The sequence below is a fragment of the Amaranthus tricolor genome, chromosome 3 (genome assembly GCF_026212465.1).
Source record: "Amaranthus tricolor cultivar Red isolate AtriRed21 chromosome 3, ASM2621246v1, whole genome shotgun sequence".
Lineage (NCBI taxonomy): Eukaryota > Viridiplantae > Streptophyta > Magnoliopsida > Caryophyllales > Amaranthaceae > Amaranthus > Amaranthus tricolor.
The window spans coordinates 362,077-380,585 of NC_080049.1; the positions used below are offsets into that span (position 1 = coordinate 362,077).

The window sequence follows — 18,509 nt, forward strand, 5'->3', positions numbered from 1 at the left end:
AGTTTATGATATATCAACTTTGGATTTGATGTTACTTGAATTACTCAAAAAAAAAAAAAGATGCAACTCTTGATATTTTATATTCTTATAAAAAGTTATCAAATAGTAATTATTGATTTAAATGACTTGATCAATATTATCAAAGTTGGATGATTTTTTAAAATTAAAGACAATTAATAAATCAATTATTACTATCATTTTCTTAATTTTCACATATTTTATAAAGAAACTATTAAGTAACGTCTCGTTTTGTTATAAGAACACCTCATCATGAGAGGGACTCATATAATTAGTCTATTTCTCTAATTGATCACTTTAAAATTATAAGTGATTAATTTACACACAAAATGTATATGAATATGTATATAGATCAGTTGTCTTACGATAAGACCTTAATATTTAAATATAATAAAAAAGTACACTAAAAAACCTTTGGATGTTAAAAAAGTTAGTTTAAAGATCTTACTAATCAACTAATACAATCAGATTTGGTCATTATTATTCTATACCATCTTTTTCTTTGACATGGCATGCATTGAGATTTCAAATAGAATAGAACTAACAACATCAATACTTAATATGCCAAAAAAAGACAAGAAAATTTCAAGGGTCCAAAAAAAAAAATAAAACCATATTTTTATCCATTCCAAAAACACTGCATTTGTTTTGTCCCCTGTTGTTGTTGTTGTATCTCATTGTCTTTCCTTTCCTCTTCCCTCCCAAATCTCACCAATAACTGCCAACAAAGTCCATAATCTTCATCATAAATAAATACTCTTAGAAACTATTATAGAAAACTTCCATTTTTGCATAAATTTCATTTCTTTGAGTAAAACTTGTCATTTTAACACCACTTTTTCTTCACATGCTACCTAATTTTTACCTGTAAATTACAACCCATCAATAATTCACACTTTTTTGGAGTTTCATCTTCTTAGTATTGCATTTTTTTTCTTTTTTTTTTGCAAAACCCCATTAAAATTAAGAGTTAAAAAAGGATCAATGCCTAATCCTTTGAAGAGTCTTTTGAAATTCAAGGTAAAATTGAAATCTAAATCCAAGTCTAAGATTCGGACTCCTGCTGAAATGGTTCACAGAATCCGTGAGCTTTTGATTCATCTTAATGATAGTAGCAGCAATGTTGATCATGCCCAAAAATGGACTGAAAAGGTTTCATCTTTTTGCTATTACTTTCAATTTCTCTTTGAGCATTTTTATATAATTTGGTTTTTTATTGGAAAATTATTTTGTGAATGGGGTTCCTTTTTTTGATTGGTTTGTGCTACCTATTTTAAGAAACTGAAAGTTTATGTGAGAAATATATTATCTTGATGAAAATCAACGCTGCCTTTGGTTAATGGTATTAAAAGAGTGGTGATTGGAATGAGTTTTAGAATTTTGATGAGATGTGCTATGTCATTCATCCTCGAGCATGTATTTCCTTTACGTATCATCTTGGTAATGGATGAGAATGAATTATGCGAAGAAAAAAGAAGGTTAGAGTGGGACAATCATAATCATAAGCCTAGTAAAGTAAGTTTTCTAATAAAATTACTATTAAATTTTGTTATCATTCTCATGATTTAATATTAATAATCAAACGGGTTGAGATGATGAGGCTTTTTTGTATATGTTGATTAGAAGGTTATGAATAGGGGGGATGTGATCTTGATAACTCTGAGAGTTGAATTCTTTTGAATAATTGTGGTAGGACTTTGATTTGGATGGGAAAGATTGGTATATTTATTGATATTTGAATATTTTACTGAGCTGGTTGATGAGTCTTGATTGCATGATTTATAGTATGATGTAAGAAAGTCAAATTTGTTATACTATTACTTGTTTTTTCTGCTACTTGAGGCAATGGATCACTTTTGTGGAGGAAATTAACTTAATCTTGATGATTTTTGGACTCTTTTCTTGTGGAATTGTAATTTGTTTTGAAGGCTTGGGTGGATGTATTATGAAAACATTTTGGAACATTTTGGGTAAATTAAGGGTTCTATTGAGTTTTGATTTTGGAACTTAAAATTTTGTAGTTTGGGAATTTTTCAATATATGTGAGGAAGAAAATGAGGAGTTTTTTCACTACTACGAATGTGAGTCGAGGAAAGATTAAGAATTAATTATTTTCCCTACTCTAAGGGGATACATAGTATTATGTCAATGACGAAGGGAGAAACATGAATTACATTTCTAAGTTTAGGATAGGAAACAGATAAGCTAATACAAACTTCCGTCCCTTGCGTCAATGCTAATTCGAATACTGATTTATACACAATGTCTTATTGATGATTGAATAATGATACTCCGTATAATGTTGAATGTGATGATCTAATGTTGAATGATAATTGTCACCTCAGTGCTATAATTTGGTGTATTCAGATGGAAGAACTAGGTAAACTCATTGCGGATATTAAAGTCATCCTGTATGGAACTAGTGAAACAGAACCTATCCCAGAAGCTTGTGCACAAGTAACTCAAGAAGTCTTTCGAGAAAATACTCTCCGCCTCCTCATAATTTGCCTTCCGAAACTGGACTTGGAGGTGAGCAACATTACTTATAGAGTCTATCTGAAGAATAGGAACCCCCCTCACTTGATCATCTTTAATTTCTGCAATTGATGCTTGCTTTCTTACAATGTTGTGTACTTGTTGGTAGTATAAGTTTTGGCGTAACTTCTGTTTTCCTAATGTTGCTTATTACTATTAAAAAGATGATCTCTGTTAGGCCCGAAAAGATGCTACCCAAGTAGTAGCAAATTTGCAAAGACAACAAGTTAATTCACGTCTAATAGCATGCGATTACTTGGAAGCCAACATTGATCTCATGGATATTTTGGTCTCAGGGTAGGCAACCAACTCTGCTCCATCACTCTTATTTTCCAGCTTGTTTAATGCCTAAAAGAAGTCATTGATTATTTGACACCATATTGATTACATCAACTTATTATGATAAGGTACGAGGACCATCGACTAGCCTTGCACTATGGTAATATGCTGAGAGAGTGTATTAGACATCAAAGCATTGCAAAGTAAGTGATCTGAATCCGTGATATAGGCTTCATTCCTTTCATCTGAAGAACTTATAGTTTGAACATCTTTTCATCCAATAGAATCGATGACTACGAGTATTGCATGATGATCAAAAATCTTTTGTTTTTACGTGCTTTGTTTATAGATACGTTCTGGCGTCACACTTGCACAAGTTTTTTGACTATGTGCAGCTTCCGGATTTCGATGTATCATCAGATGCAGCGGTAACTTTTAAGGTTCTCATCTTTTTCTGTCTGTCTGTCTTTTTCCAAGTTAATTTGTCTGCCAAAATCTTTTCCAATGATGAACTAATCATTTTTCAATGTTTTGAAAATCCATCAATACTCACTTAGTTTTGAACATCAGTTACGACATATACCTGAATATGTTATGTGCACTTTGCAGGAGTTATTAACCAGGCACAAATCCACTGTCTCAGAGTTTCTATCTACAAACTATGATTGGGTAAGTTCCTGTTTAAGTGTCTATCATGTTTATTCTAGGAGTTGAGCGTCTATGATGTATGCTATACAGTAAGCATAAAGGAAGTTATTGATAAATCGACTATTCATTTGTCGCAGTTTTTCAGAGATTTCAATACTAAGTTGTTGCAGTCGCCTATTTACATTACGAGGCGTCAATCTATTAAGGTAAAGCATGCACCGATTTTTTGTGCTATCTATTGTCAGAAAAACTCTTTTTATGGTTAAGAATAAGAACAAATCTGAAAACCGATAAGCCTGTGTAAGATCTTCACTCTTCTTATGTCCAGCTTTTAAGGGAAATCTTGCTTGATCGTGCTAACTCTTCAATCATGGTACGGTATGTGAGCTCGATAGACAACTTGAAGGTTCTGATGAATCTCCTCAGGGTAAAAACTTAATTTTCCTTGAACTTGTCTCATTTTTCTTCCCCTTTTCTCCGCATTAGAAATCAACTGTTCGTGTTTGATTGTTTCGGTACAGGAAACAAGCAAACCAATACAAATAGAAGCGTTCCATGTCTTTAAGGTATGCACCTTACCTTAATCGTTTAGAAAAGTTTTGAACGTTTGAACTACATTCATACTAATATGCTTCAAATTAAGAAAATATTACATTTGTTTGTGATATATGACAGCTATTTGCAGCTAACCGAAATAAGCCACCTGATATTACAAACATACTAATAGTTAATCGAAGCAAGCTTCTTCGCTTCTTTGGCGACTTCAAATTGGACAAAGGTATTAACTTCAATGCAACAATGAATGATGTGTTTTCTTACTTTATTTGTTGAAATAGCCTCACTTTACCTGGCCTTTTGTTATCAGAGGATGAACAGTTTGAGGCCGATAAAGCTCAAGTCGTGAAGGAAATAGCGGAATTGAAACTTAGAGAAATTCAATGAATGTCTTCAAGGAAAGCCAAAGAGTGTTCAGATAAGAAATACTCCATAGAGGTTTTTCTGGTAGATTGAGGGGATGAGATGACATTATAGATAGTAGCATACCTAATAATTAGTCTTTATTTAATCTAACTCTGTACATTCTAAAACATAAATGGCCAGCACGGTGTAAAGAAAATTACTAATTTTTGATGATATCATGTAATGAAACTAACTACACACTTATAAGCAATCTTACCTTTTTTTTGATTTATTATGCTTTTCTTACTTAATATATAATTGTTTATTTTAAAGGCTGTAAATATAAATTAACAAACTCTATTCGCTATTAATAATTTTTTCTTTTCAAGAGAATGTAGTATAGAATTTAGGAACAATTAGTGTTTTATATGATTATTTTAACCTTCCAGAAAAATAAATGGTTAAATAATAAAATATACTTAAGAACCTTATGTTTCCAAAGCAAAAACAATATTAAATTACATAAAACAAATACAAAATTCTTTCTTATATACAGTCTATATATATCATTTTCCTGTTTATTTATATTACTTCACTAATAAATTAAGCGAAACATATACATTACGAACTCAAAACAGAGTGTAGAATATATGTTAGCCTCATATTTTATCTTTGGTTGTCTCACACTTTGTGTTATATTTTCTTACTAGATATATTTCAGTGTAAAATACGGATGCTATAAATATTTATTGATATGAATAATGATATAGTTATGATATTATCATTATCGAAGTGAATAAATAATTTATTATACAACAATATTAAAATATATACTCATAGTAATTATTAATAGATAAGACAAATAAAATTTAAAAGTTTTTAACTATGGTAGATAGGAGGGATGATTTAATTGAAAAATAAATGATTTTCTTAATGGGCGTTGGAAAATAAAAATAATTCCAACTTTAGTGTCCTTAAAACTTAATTTCTAAAATAGTGTTTTTATAGGTAAGGTGTTTTACTAAGCTAAAATATTTGGTTTGAAAATCATATCCTAACAATTAATGTGTAACATGGCTTACCCTCCAAAAAAATCTATTTCAATTAGACTCTTCAAATTCTCAGTAAAATCAGAACTCACTATTTCACTATGAAAAATATTAAAACCCTAAATTCCTCTTAAGAAATGAAACAAGTAGCAATTTAATTTGAAGTTCTTTCACTTGACAATGGAGGTAGAATTTTACTGTCATCTCTTTTTTTAAAAAAATATTGTTCTTTGATTAATAATCCTTTAAATAAGAATATTAGTGAGTGACTTTTATAATCACAAATCTGTTCATCGGCTCTACGGTAAACGGTTGATGTTACTATGCTATGTCAATAAGAATATTAAAATATGCTATGTTGATGTTTACTTTGTTAGTCAATTTGTCAATAAGAATATTAATATGCTATGTTGATGTTTAGTTTTTTAGTCAATTTATCAATTACATATATATATATATATATATATATATATATATATATATATATATATATATATATATATATATATATATATATATATATATATATATATATATATATATATATATATATATATATATGACTTTGTTTTGCAATTCATCAATTGAGAGTAAACGGTGATTGCTACTACACTTTATCATCCATTTTTAATACACTCATAATTTATTGTGATTGAAAGTAAACAAAGAAGATAGTAGCATTCACATCAAATTGCTATTGCACTTTATCAAAGCTTATTATTCGCATCAAATTGCTACTACAATTTATTATCCATTGTTTATTAAGATTTTTTTGATTTTGTTTATTGAGATTTTTTTGATTTTGTTGAACGCATATAATTGCTTGACAAAACAGCATTATCCTCTTGCAGGTTTGAAATTACCAAACCTAAAAAACGTAGCTTAGTAAAATTATTTAATTATATGAACACCATTTTGGGAATTAAATTTTAGAGACGTAGCTACACGGAAAAGATAAAAAAGCCTATAAATAAAATAAGTAGACCGACCTACAAAATAAAATAAAAGGGAACAAAAAAACTAATAAAGGAAACGAGAGGAGCAAGATGGCAAAAACATAAAGAGATAATTTACGAGGACATCAGTAATCTAAAACATGGATATGACGCCTCCAACTACCCATATCCCTAGTCAGGCCCTCAGAGAGGTTTAGCTCACGCAAGTCAACTTTTATGTGCTCACGCAAGTTCTCTGTCAATAATAGAAAAAAGACGGAAAAATTTTTAATGACGATGTGACATGTATCTCAAATCATTTCTTCATTAGTATATTTTATATTTTATTGATTGATTGATTTGGAGTTGGATCTTACCATCTTCTTTCAAGCTCATAAAACACGTTTAGATTTTCTTTTTAACACTCTTCATTTACCTAAGGTTAATACCCACCAAAATTATCAACTCATAGTTAAAAAAGATCACCATTGTATCAACGCTAATTTCTATTCTATTTCTCTCTTATTTCAATAATAATAATAATAATAATAATAATAATAATAATAATAATAATAATAATGGCAAGCTGAACCTATGCCCAGGGCTCACTAAAAAATTAATTAATTTGTCATTAAGGGGATTTAAACTCAAACCTATTGTATGGTAGATAGAATTGTTAACCATTAAATTAGATCATAACTCATGTCATAATTACAATGTTTATTGAATTTAAACATGTATAATTGCAATAATTATAATATAGTGTGCACAATAGACATACACAAAATTTAATTAGACTTTAAGTCATTAAACTTTAGCTAATTTTCGTAGTAAATATTTTTTAATTTTTGTGAGAGTTCTTTTTCTACAATTGTAAATCTCATAAATTTATGAATTTTTTTATATTTTCAATTTGTTTCCTCTTTTATATTGTTTTGCTTATGTATTTATTTGACTAATTTCATTTGCGTTAATTTTATTATTATTGGTGTGTATACCCGATATTATAGATATATAATTTTTTAATCTATATTTTATACTTTCTTTGTTTTTTTTTAGTTATATAATTTATATTTTTTATCATAGAATTTCAAAAGTGAAATTGAGTGATTTTATTTACTAATATATGATGTTTATACATAGAAATAAAATATGAATTTTGATATAAAAAAACTTATATGGAGTATATTTCATAAAGTAAGAAATGATAGGAAGTAATAGGTGCACTTTGCCCATGATTTGAAGCACTTTTCAATCATGGGACGTGTATTCTTCATTAATCCATATTCCATGAGATGTGTAAACTCTTCACAATTGGAATGCATCATCATCCATATTTTTAGGGGTTTTGACCATTTGATGAGCATTTTGCTCACCGTTGCAACTTGCAACTGTCTCATACTAATAAAAGATAAAAAAATTGACAGTTTTTCCCATACTTTTCTTCAAAATAATTCTTATTCCAAATAATACTAACTGCACAGTATTATAAAATTATGGAAATTTCACATGGTAGCATCCAGTTTTCATGAAATGTCAATAGCAGTACTTTCGAAAGATTTTTCACATTGTAGCATTCAGTTTATGCACTATCTAACTGCCGTAGCATTTTCCATTAAATTCTGGTTAATTTCTGTTTAATTCATAATTTTGTAAGATTTTTTCACGTAATAGCATCCAGTTTTTGCTCTCAAATGTTTAATTATCATTTTAACTTTTAGTTCACCGATTAATTTATCACCGCTCTTAAATATTATAACAATTAAGAAGATATGTATTAGTACCTTTTGAACTTATGAAATGTACCTTTTGAGCTTATAAAACGTGCCTTTTGAATTATTTATTAATGTTTGTAATGCACCTTTTGAACTTTATAATGTCAATAATTTGAATGAAAATAAAATTATTACAACATTTAAGGGCATTGATAAATTAATCGGTAAATTAAAAGTTAAAATGGTAAATTAAACATTTCAGAGCAAAAACTAGATGTTACCATGTGGAAAAATCTTTAAAAATGATGAATTAAACAAGAATCAACAATAATTTAACGGAAAATGCTACGACAATTCGATAGTGCATAAACTGGATGCTACCATGTGGAAAAAATCTTACAAAAGTGCTACTACTAACATTTAATGAAAACTAAATGCTACCATGTAGAATTTTCCTAAAATTTATGTAAAGAAGAAGCTAACTCTATACTACCATGTAGAATTTCCCTAAAATTTATATAATGAGGAAGTGAACTCTTGAGGTAATGCAATATGTTACCCCATAGAATGAGAAATGGTAACAAAATGAAGAGAAACAATTAGTAATAATATTGCACCAAACAATAATTTATATTAGATGGAAAAAAAAAATAATTTTCCGTTTTCAAAATCTTCATTTATTTTTCACACGGAATATATCAATTGCTCCAAAAAAATTTGGACTTCACGTCTTTAGTCCCTTCACCACCTTGCATCTTCTATGTCCTTCTTTACTTTCCAATTCTATAAATATAATTATAATTTTTTTTATTCACCAACTACAAATTAATATTTTTACTTTTCCAAAATAAATGCTATTTAAAGAGAACAAAGAAATAATAATGAGTAGATAGTAAATCTGTATTAATATAGTACGTAAATCTATAGTTAAGAACAAATAAATATCCAAAGATGATTTTTCGATGAGATATAGAAAAAGTTAAGAACAACCAATAACAAGCTAAGAACACATGAAAATAATACTTGCACCAAATATTAGAAAATTACTCTTATTTTGTAAATGATAAGCTATAAACCAAGAACCAAGAACCAAGAACAATAACAACAAACCAAAAACAAAAATTGATTTTACGTTGAGATCTAACAATATCCAAACAGGACAAGAAATGATCAATAAAAAATAACTCCTAAAGAACACATGAAAATCCTAAACTTGAGTCATGCATCAGAAATCACAAACCTACTCCTTTTTTTTTTAAAAAAAAATTCCCTAAAATAATCCAACTTTTTCATGATTTTCCTACAATAATCTCATCTATTGATTAACCATAAATAATCTCAACTTTAGAGTGTATTTGACTAAAGTAAACTTGGGTAACCCGATAACCTGCTATAGTCGATAATTCACCCAAAAAAATAAATTGAAAATTAATTTAAAATTGGAGAAAATTTACATAAAAAATTCAAAATTAAAGAAAAAATTATAATTTTTTTCAAATTGTGTTTTGACATTTTTTCCGAGATTTCATTATAATTTATCTTTTTTTAAAAAAATAAAACTTGTTATAGCAAGTCATTCGGTTATCGGGTTTACTCTAGGAAAATACCCCTTAAGTTGGGATTATTCATGATTAATCAATGGGATTATTATAGGCAAATCATAAATAGGTTGGATTATTCTAGATAATGTTTTCTCACAAAGGAAAAATTTTAATGTAATTTTTTTCAACATTCCAGTTCAGAAAGGAACTACATCTATTTTTTTTAGTGTTTTTAACTTTTCTATATCTTAAAAACATGTTTAGATTTCCATCTTCATGTATGATATATTCTAAACTTCACCGACAATATGAGATGAAATTGTCACTGACATGCAAAACTCCAAATTCTTACAAATATAATGTACATTTGTATACATGTAATGCAATATGTAATCACAAAAGTACCAACATTGGCAAGTAGGAAGTCTTATCGTAATCCTTACATTCCAATCATTTACAATCACAAAATCCATTATGAACCATAAAATTTATTATACTGCAAACAAAACATATTGAAATATATAATGAAGGTTTTATAGGGGTCTTTGCTACGTTTGATATATACGAGTCCGAGGCACTTACATAAAAACTTTTCATAAATATTAATTTTCATGTATAGTGCATTGAGATTTTACACATACAGATACAATAGATCACAAGGAAAATACAGTCTTAAAGATGAAGTATGTTTAAAGATAAACAGAATTCAAAAAAATATATAGGATACAAACTTTACAATTTTTTTGATCAAACAACTTGCGTTTATTTATAAATAAGTTGAAATTTTATGATTTCATAATAAAGAGTTTCAATCCCTATATTGCTTTTAACTCCACATTTCATTAAATAGTAGTAGTATATGAAATTAGAATGACATATATGTCTAACCAAAAGACATATATTTACAATACTTTACATGAATAAATAGGAATACCTCTAAATAACCTAAAGAATTCCCCTTCCTTCAAAACAAACATTAGTAAAGAACTCCAATCTCTATCTAATTGGTTTGTAACAAATGATTGGAGCTTTTTTCTGCAATCTATAGGTAACTTCTTTCTCCAATTTCAAATCGATAACATCTATTTTCATTCGATTGTATTCTTCCTTTGCTTTCGTCAGTTTAGAACCTTTAGTTATTTACTCTTCATTTTTTCAATTTGCCTATACATACTCGTTAATTTCATGCTAAGCAAGTTAAACTTCTGTTTCAATCTACACTTTTTACTGTAAAGATTGGAGCTTTTTTGAAAACAAAAAAATCCCATTTGTCATTGAATATTGTATATTAATCAAATCAAATATTGCAGCCTTCTTGTTCGATGAAATTACGAGATGATTAAATGAATGAATTGATCTTTTTCTTTGCACCCTTGTAACTTTGGATCGTTTGATGATACATGATTATTATTAGATGAATTTTGATGAACTAATGATTTTTATTTTCACTGCAATTATGAAGTTGACTATATTTTTAGTTGTATGAAATTGTTTATTATTGGCTGCAAACATTGATTTGGTTTCTTCTTTTCTTCTCATGTTTAGTTGCTGAATTTTTGTTGGGTAGATGCACTAACAAAAGGAGTAGAAGAGATGTCGATCTGCTATCCTTCAACCCCTGGTAAGATGGCAATGACAGTGGGGTGTTTTCTTGGTGGTATTACTTTATTTGTTGTTGGGGTTCATTATTCCTACAAGAACATTGCTCCTCAACAGGCTAGAATTAAAGCAAGGAATGATTTTGTGAAGGAGTATCTTAGGAAGAAACATGGTTTCGGTGAGAAGAAGAAATGAGGCAAATATGTCTTTAGCTTGATTTTTAGTGCCTTTTCAATATTGTTACACAAGCATTAGTTGATGAATGATAGTAGCTTTCAACAATAGATGACAAGAATCAATGAGAGAGCTTTCCGTTTGTGAACTTGTTGATTGATTGTTTAGTGGAGGTATTACTTTTTGTGTATAATAGTTGTTCGCTAGAGCTATTGGCTAAAATTATTGGTCAGTTGGCTAACTGGATGTATTGGCTGATAAGCCAACTATTTAAGTCAGTTGTTATAGTCTTGTTTGATTGGTGGAGTGAATTATTGGGGGCCCAGCATTTCGACCACAGTTTTTGATCTAAAATGTGCCAGTTCAACTCTCTTGGCTGCACTTAACAATGAAGCAACACCTGTATTGACATGGTTCTCTATATTGGATAGTCTTATGGGTGTTATAGAGTTAATAGAGAGGCTGGAAGTGAAAATGCTTTATCTTGCCCTTCTTAATCTGAGCTTTGGTGTGCTGAAGAACTAGATTTTCGGTAGTGCATGCAAAATTTCTGCTCTTTTTCAATGGTTTGTATATTCTGTTGATAGAATGAACTACTTGCAAAAGTCTGACAAGATGCTTCACTGTGGATTGTGCATAGTTTTGCTTCTGATCTACCATTATTTTTGAAGTCAAGGATGAAGAAAGCATAAGGTAATGCCTTTTATGCTGTACTAGAAAAAAGTATAAATTAAATCTTATGTATTTCTTTTGACTTGAGCAATTCTCTCGTATATCTCATTATCCCAATGTTATTAAGTAACTCCTATCTATGCAAAATTTGGTATTAGATATATGCAACCTCGCGCTTGTAATAACTAAGCGGCTGGATTGACTGTTTATTGCAAACATCATGTACAGCTAGAATTGATTTGATGAGTCATTTTACTATAGTCTATTTTGATAGAAAACCAAGAAGCATTAATCTTTAACTTACTAGGAATATTTGAGTAATTCTTTTGCATACAATATAATTTGCTTTACCTTTATTCATTCTTAGTAAGAAAGGTGTCTCTGTAGTCTGCACAATAACTCTCCTTGGTGTTGGTTCATGATAATAATCCTATTTTTTTAAGTTATGTTTTAGTATTATATTTGTGTCGAAGTTGTGCCCATTGATCTGCAAGCCAAGTCTCATAATAGCCACCTTGTAGGGTATTAGTTACTCGACACCTGATATCCCTTGAATCTCCCTATTTGCGTGCTTTTGGATTCAAACCAAGAGTTGGGCTCGTACGTGAGTGTCCCCTTTTTATATTCTAACCTACAGCCTTTGTATGCGTCTCTAGCCCTGTTTATGCCTGCTACGCACACTTAAGTCGTGAAGCGCACTTGGCATACATCATTCTTGACCATAGACAACTCACACAGCACATTCCGTGCATCTAGTTGTTTGAACGTGAATGTGACCGTTATTACCAAAAGCGCAGTCCACATTAATGATCAAAGGGACAAACAAATGAGCAAATAAAACAAGTCTTGTATTGTCTGTCAAGCATGAAATTAAGGCTAGGCTTACTAGGGACCTAATTACTGATCTCTTGACGGAAAATGACAAGTTGTGCGAGCAAGTAGGATTCGTTTTCAATGAGAATGAAAACTTGTAGACTAGATGCAGACCCCTAAACCATAATGAATTTAAGCATACCTACTCCTTGTTATTTCAAATTTACAAGGGAGACTAAGAAGTGATAAGTAAAAAAGATAGTTCAAATAACCCTCACGAGGTGTGATTGTATGTATGTTAAACTCAAACATGTGAACTAATTTTTGTTAAAAACACAAATAACGTATGAAAATAACAGTTTTGATCATATGAAAGTTGACAACTTGATATTTTTGAAATTGATAAGGTTCGAGTCAATTAAATCATTGACTGAAGTGTATTGGTAATCCGAGTAGAGAGCAGATGCTTCTAAGTCATCTTCTTTGAGTGTAATACTCGTTTCATCCTCTTTGATAAATATGTAATGGAGTATTGCCATTGGAATACTCTCCTTTAATGGAAGTCCTGTAGATTGTTGTACAAACACACAATTTCAGTAATATAGCAGAAACTATAATACATGTAATTTGTCATAATTTATAAATAACTAATACTTGTTCTAGGAATGTATAAAATGTAGAATTACGTTTTGAAGAATTAGTAGTATGCAGAATCAGATGTAGTCAAAATTTTACTTACTTTGAGTGAGATTGATGAGATCATCTTCTAGCATATGAATTCTGTTAAGAGTTAATCCAGTCTTTTCCTCCCAAGAAGAAACGAAGTCTAGTTGGGATGCTATATTCCTTAAAGGCCTGCATATGATCGTTTTATTCAGTGTTCTTGAATCCATTGCTGCTCTTATGGTGTAGGCTGCTACATCTTCTTCGTAGTTCCACACAACTGTTGCATTTAACTCGACCTCATAAACAATATGAAGCAAATTTACTGTAATTTTGTCGGGAAAATCACACTGAAAAGATTTATGTTCACGCATGTCCTAATTTTAGTGTACTTGTATGCTTGTATCTGTACCATAAGATGATAAATAAGACAGGCATACCCTTCTTTTGACCGCTACCGTAGATGGTAACTTGATGGTTGCAAATTTGATCAGGAAATAGAATGTAATGTATGAAATAACCAGCTAATACATTTGCTGAAACGTAAGTATATGGAATTCCTGCAGCTTCAGTTGCTCTTCTTATTGTCTTCTTATTTTCTATTATTGCTTGAAATGGTGGAAGTGCTTTTGACCTATCTGCTTCACATCCAAATTCTGACGGCAGAAACCTCTGACACAAGTACAAATATTAAATATTTTTTTAAAAAAATTCCACGTGGTAACCCTGAGGTATTGGGTTTTCCACGTGGTTACCAAAACTTTTTAAAAATCCACGCGGTAACCTTGAGGTTTGCCAAATTCTTTCTCCGTGACCTTTTTACACAGAAAAAGTTCGAAAAAGTTAATTACAAAGCTTAAACCATATTGTACGCCTATTTATTTGTTTCACCAGATCAAATTGCATCAATTCCTAAATTTCCTGCAAAATATAAACTCTAACTCTACCATCTTTCCTCCTAATTACATTTTTTTCCTCAAATTCAAATCCTATTTTTTTCAATTCTCTTCTACTATCATAATATGAAACTCATGCAATTTAATCTGGTAAAATGAATAAATAGACGTACAACAAAGTTTAAGTTTTGTAATTAATGTTTTCAAACGTTTTCAGTATAAAAAGGTCACGAAAAATGAATTTGATAAAACTCAGGGTTACCGCGTGGATTTATAAAAAGTTTTGATTACCACGTGGAAAATCCAATACCTCAGGGTTACCACGTGGAATTTCCCTATATTTTTTGTAGTGCAAAGTAAACTCAAAGAAGAGAAGGCCTAGAAGAGAGGCAACAAGATTAAATCGAAAATTTGAATAAAATAAGATTATTTAACAACTTAATTCAAAAAATAATCTTCGTGAAAACTTAATTCCTAAAATAAGCGTCCGTACATCCAAACCTAGCCTTCGAGTAAATCGCTGTTACTAACAGCGAAAGACAAAAAAAAAATAAAAAAAATAAAAGTCATAAGTCGTTGTTACTAACAGCGACTTAGGGAGTTGACCAGTCAACTCCTTAAGTCGCTGTTAGTAACAACGACTTAAAAAATAAGCGTCCGTACATTCAAACCTAGCTTTGGAGTAAGTTGGTGTTACTAACAGCGACTTAAAAAAAACAAATTTTTTTTAAGTCGCTGTTAGTAACATCGACTTACTCCAAAGCTAGGTTTGAATGTACGGACGCTTATTTTGAGAATTAAGTTTTCACGAAGCTTATTTTTGAAATTAAGTTGTTAAAACATCTTATTTTATTCAAATTTTCGATCAAATTCAGGATAAGTTTGAAAAAAGTAGTATATGATCCAACTGAGATAAGACTATTTTCTACAATAAATTTAATTATATGATCAAGTTGCAATTATACTTTTAATCAATATTCAAGATCGACAACATCTTTATTACAAGACTAAGATTTATACATTTATTTAACATTTTATTAAACAAAATATCACCTCAATATTGGCTTCCTTGATGGCACTAATTATTTTGAGTTGATCAAGGTATTGAGGAACAGGCAATGTAGATATCACAATGTCAACTTGTTGAAGAATGCCTACCAACTTCACATGATCATCTAATTCTCCCTACAAAAACATTCACTACAAGTTAGAATTCTAAGATCAATGGATAGCATTGAAATGTATACTTAATTTAAACAACAATATAGTTAAACATATTTTCGGATTTTATATTTTAAAAAGAAATAGAGAATATTCATTTTAAGTAGTGATGGATTTAAAATTCAAATAAATTGAAAGCATAATCAATACAAAAATAATACAATAGAAATTTCAAAAAGTCACAAAGCATTTATTATAATTAAAATTACAATTTTTTTTTAATACAACCTTTATTTTCTTAAATTATGCAAAAACAACGGAATTAGACTGTGACCAGGTTGGTGGCGGTTGTGGTGGGCGTCGAGGGTGTGCAACAGTGCAAGGCGGATGGTTTCATCTATGAGTTGTACAGTGAAACTAAGAAACAAAGAAATGAGTGTGTTTGAATTGGTACATTTAAACAAAGATTAAGTACATATTGGAAAATGTAGCCGCATTTAACCTACGTCTTGATACACAGCTAAACAAAGATTGAGTACAATAAAAATCCATTATCAATAAAGAAATTAGCATAGTGTAGTAGGTTGTGTCCTTACCTTATAACCAACAGGTCATGGGTTCGATAATGCAACAAGCTATCTAACTTATTTTTAAATGTAGTGCCCCCACGTGCGGATACATAAGAGCTCGTAAATCCGTCCATGATTACAAGCTCAATGGATCGCCATTAAAATTTATACTTAACTTATATTATAATATAGTTATACATATTTTCCGATTTTATTCTAAAAACAAAACGGAGAAAGCAACATGTACCTCTACAATGGTCACTCCCATTGCTTTGAAGTCTTGGATGGTCTTGAGTTTAAGTTGATTAGTAACAGCAGCTAGGTTGATAGGGCGAGTATAGGCATAGGTTTGATGTCCCATACTAACACTAACTTGAACCATGTATCTACCTACATATCCTGTGGCTCCAAATATGAGTATTTTCTTTTTCATTTTGGTATTTTCCATTTGGGTATCCATAAGACCATTAAACAAGACCTAAAGTACGTCGTAAGATGATGCAACTTATGGTGTTGAAGGATAACGTGCGCAAGTTAGTGGTGCTTGTTATTTTGGTCATTTTTTCAACTATACATGTTTTTCAGATGATTTTAATCTTCAAAAAATGAACATGGATTGGACAAGTAAGCGGCGTTACAAATATGCTCGTTTATGATCTGACATGATCTGAACCGTCAATTGTAATCGTGGACCACATTCATCATATTTTGAAAATGGTACGACATATCATGTGACTTGCAGCATCAACTTTCGGCTTGACATACACCTACCCTTTACAACAAATTTTAGGTAAAGATAAATTAGGATTGTGACTCAACAAAGCATGCACAACTTGTGCTCATGCGGTGTGAATTGCCATTGTTTAAGATGCCAAGCACTACAAATACGAGCAATTACTCTTTGCTGTCTGTTAGGCATGTGGCTCGCTCCAGCATAGTTTACAACAGCACAACAGGATAAGATAAGAATTTTATAATTATATCTATTTATAAATATCGTTAAGATTATTATTCATTATATTATAGAATGAAAGAAAAAATTATCTTGAATAATTGCATCTAAATTCGTTCTTCTTATTAATCTCACTTATTAATAATTCTAGAATAATTAAAATTTTAAAGTTGTTTGTTTAAAATGCACTCAAATAACAAATTTAAGAGTAAACAAAACAATAATCTCAATTTTTGTTAAAAGCAGATAATTTTGCCAAAAATAAATCAAAACTAAACTAGAAAAAAAGAATTAAAAATAAAGGGTAAGCGAAAGAAAAACGTAAACTAAAATTGTTCCCTGATTTCCATATTGCAATTTGCAACAGCAACTTCTACTATGTGTCATTTGAGATGTCCAGCAATTTGAGATGGTGATAGAATACTTGATTGTAATTGCATATTCCTTTGTTTGAGTAGGATAGTAGTTATAAGAAAAACTTAATGTTACTTTTTTATGAAAAATATTGATATTTGCTAATAAATAAAATAACAAAAATAAATTACGTGGATAAAATTGAGAAAATAAAAATGTATGGCTAAGATTAAGAAAATGGTAGATTATTGTTAAAAAAATAATACAAAATAAAAAGACAAAATGAAATGAGAAATAAAGCTAAATAAGTAGGATGGACAAAATAAATATGATTTAAAATAACTCACAAATAAGTCTAATCATTTGAATTATGGTCATCTATGTGAGTATGACCACTTTAATTTAATATTTTTATTTTCCTTCATTTTTGCATTCCATCTATTTTCGAATAAGATTGAATTATATTTGATATTCAATCCATTTTAAATCAATATTCCACATACATTCACATGATACTATATACTCCTTCCGTTTTTAAATTATGTGTTGTTTTTTAAATTATTTAAATTTTGCTTAATTTGTATTAATATATTGGTTATTAATATTAGTTTTTTATATTTTTAGTTATATTAAATCAAAGATATTAAAATTAAATAAATATATTACATATATATCAAATTAAATTTAGAGGGACAAAAGAAATATTTGTGTAAATGAAAATGTAATGGAAAGAACTACCTGCAGTTTTCAGTGCACGTTGTACACAGTTTTCATGTAGTGACAAATACGTACTCCATTGTGTTGTCTGTCTGATAAGTAGTTATCAGAATATGGACTGTATGGAGGATACCAAAAAGAGTGCACGGATGATACAAAGAAAATTCTAATAATTATATTGGTAAAATTAAAAGAATAATATAAATTATGATAAAAAAAAATAAAAATATGAAAAATTAATAGGATGGACTAAAAAAAGTACAGAGAGTATCCATCCATCCCTTTAAATTTGTAGTTCAACTCATTTTACATTATTTTA

The 18,509-nt window shown here is 29.6% G+C and overlaps 2 protein-coding genes and 1 long non-coding RNA gene across 4 annotated transcripts; 2 read left to right on the forward strand and 1 right to left on the reverse strand.

Annotated features, from left to right (window-relative positions):
* The first annotated feature begins 407 nt into the window (after positions 1-407).
* On the forward strand, positions 408-4,672 carry LOC130807977 (putative MO25-like protein At5g47540). 2 transcript variants are annotated; one of them, XM_057673403.1, is made up of 11 exons: positions 408-1,170; positions 2,386-2,547; positions 2,732-2,850; positions 2,961-3,035; positions 3,182-3,272; positions 3,442-3,501; positions 3,618-3,686; positions 3,809-3,907; positions 4,002-4,046; positions 4,156-4,258; positions 4,346-4,672. In XM_057673403.1, the coding sequence occupies exons 1-11, from the start codon at positions 1,003-1,005 to the stop codon at positions 4,420-4,422; spliced, it is 1,068 nt and encodes a 355-aa protein (XP_057529386.1). In that variant the 5' UTR covers positions 408-1,002; the 3' UTR covers positions 4,423-4,672. The 2 variants fall into 2 exon arrangements, with proteins under 2 accessions (XP_057529386.1, XP_057529387.1); XM_057673404.1 differs by lacking the exon at positions 408-1,170 and adding an exon at positions 1,177-1,533.
* A 5,773-nt stretch (positions 4,673-10,445) lies between these two features.
* On the forward strand, positions 10,446-12,321 carry LOC130808005 (uncharacterized). Its single transcript, XR_009040685.1, has 2 exons — positions 10,446-10,668; positions 11,166-12,321. It is a non-coding gene; the product is annotated as an uncharacterized LOC130808005 (long non-coding RNA).
* LOC130807985 (isoeugenol synthase 1-like) lies at positions 11,648-16,939 on the reverse strand. The gene is made up of 5 exons (XM_057673412.1): positions 16,415-16,939; positions 15,491-15,622; positions 13,982-14,213; positions 13,618-13,821; positions 11,648-13,443 (listed from the first exon to the last, which is right to left on the reverse strand). The coding sequence occupies exons 1-5, from the start codon at positions 16,625-16,627 to the stop codon at positions 13,244-13,246; spliced, it is 981 nt and encodes a 326-aa protein (XP_057529395.1). The 5' UTR covers positions 16,628-16,939; the 3' UTR covers positions 11,648-13,243.
* Positions 16,940-18,509: the final 1,570 nt, after the last annotated feature.

Bases quoted from the DNA above. Each gene is read 5' to 3' on its own strand.
- LOC130807977 (XM_057673403.1), top strand. From the start codon at position 1,003: ATGCCTAATCCTTTGAAGAGTCTTTTGAAATTCAAGGTAAAATTGAAA. The intron at 2,548-2,731 runs GTGAGCAACATT...GATCTCTGTTAG, and splicing joins TTCCGAAACTGGACTTGGAG to GCCCGAAAAGATGCTACCCA. The intron at 3,502-3,617 runs GTAAGTTCCTGT...CATTTGTCGCAG, and splicing joins TATCTACAAACTATGATTGG to TTTTTCAGAGATTTCAATAC.
- LOC130807985 (XM_057673412.1), bottom strand. From the start codon at position 16,627: ATGGATACCCAAATGGAAAATACCAAAATGAAAAAGAAAATACTCATA. The intron at 15,623-16,414 runs GTACATGTTGCT...ATGTTTTTGTAG, and splicing joins TGGGAGTGACCATTGTAGAG to GGAGAATTAGATGATCATGT. The intron at 13,822-13,981 runs GTATGCCTGTCT...TAAATGCAACAG, and splicing joins CGGTAGCGGTCAAAAGAAGG to TTGTGTGGAACTACGAAGAA.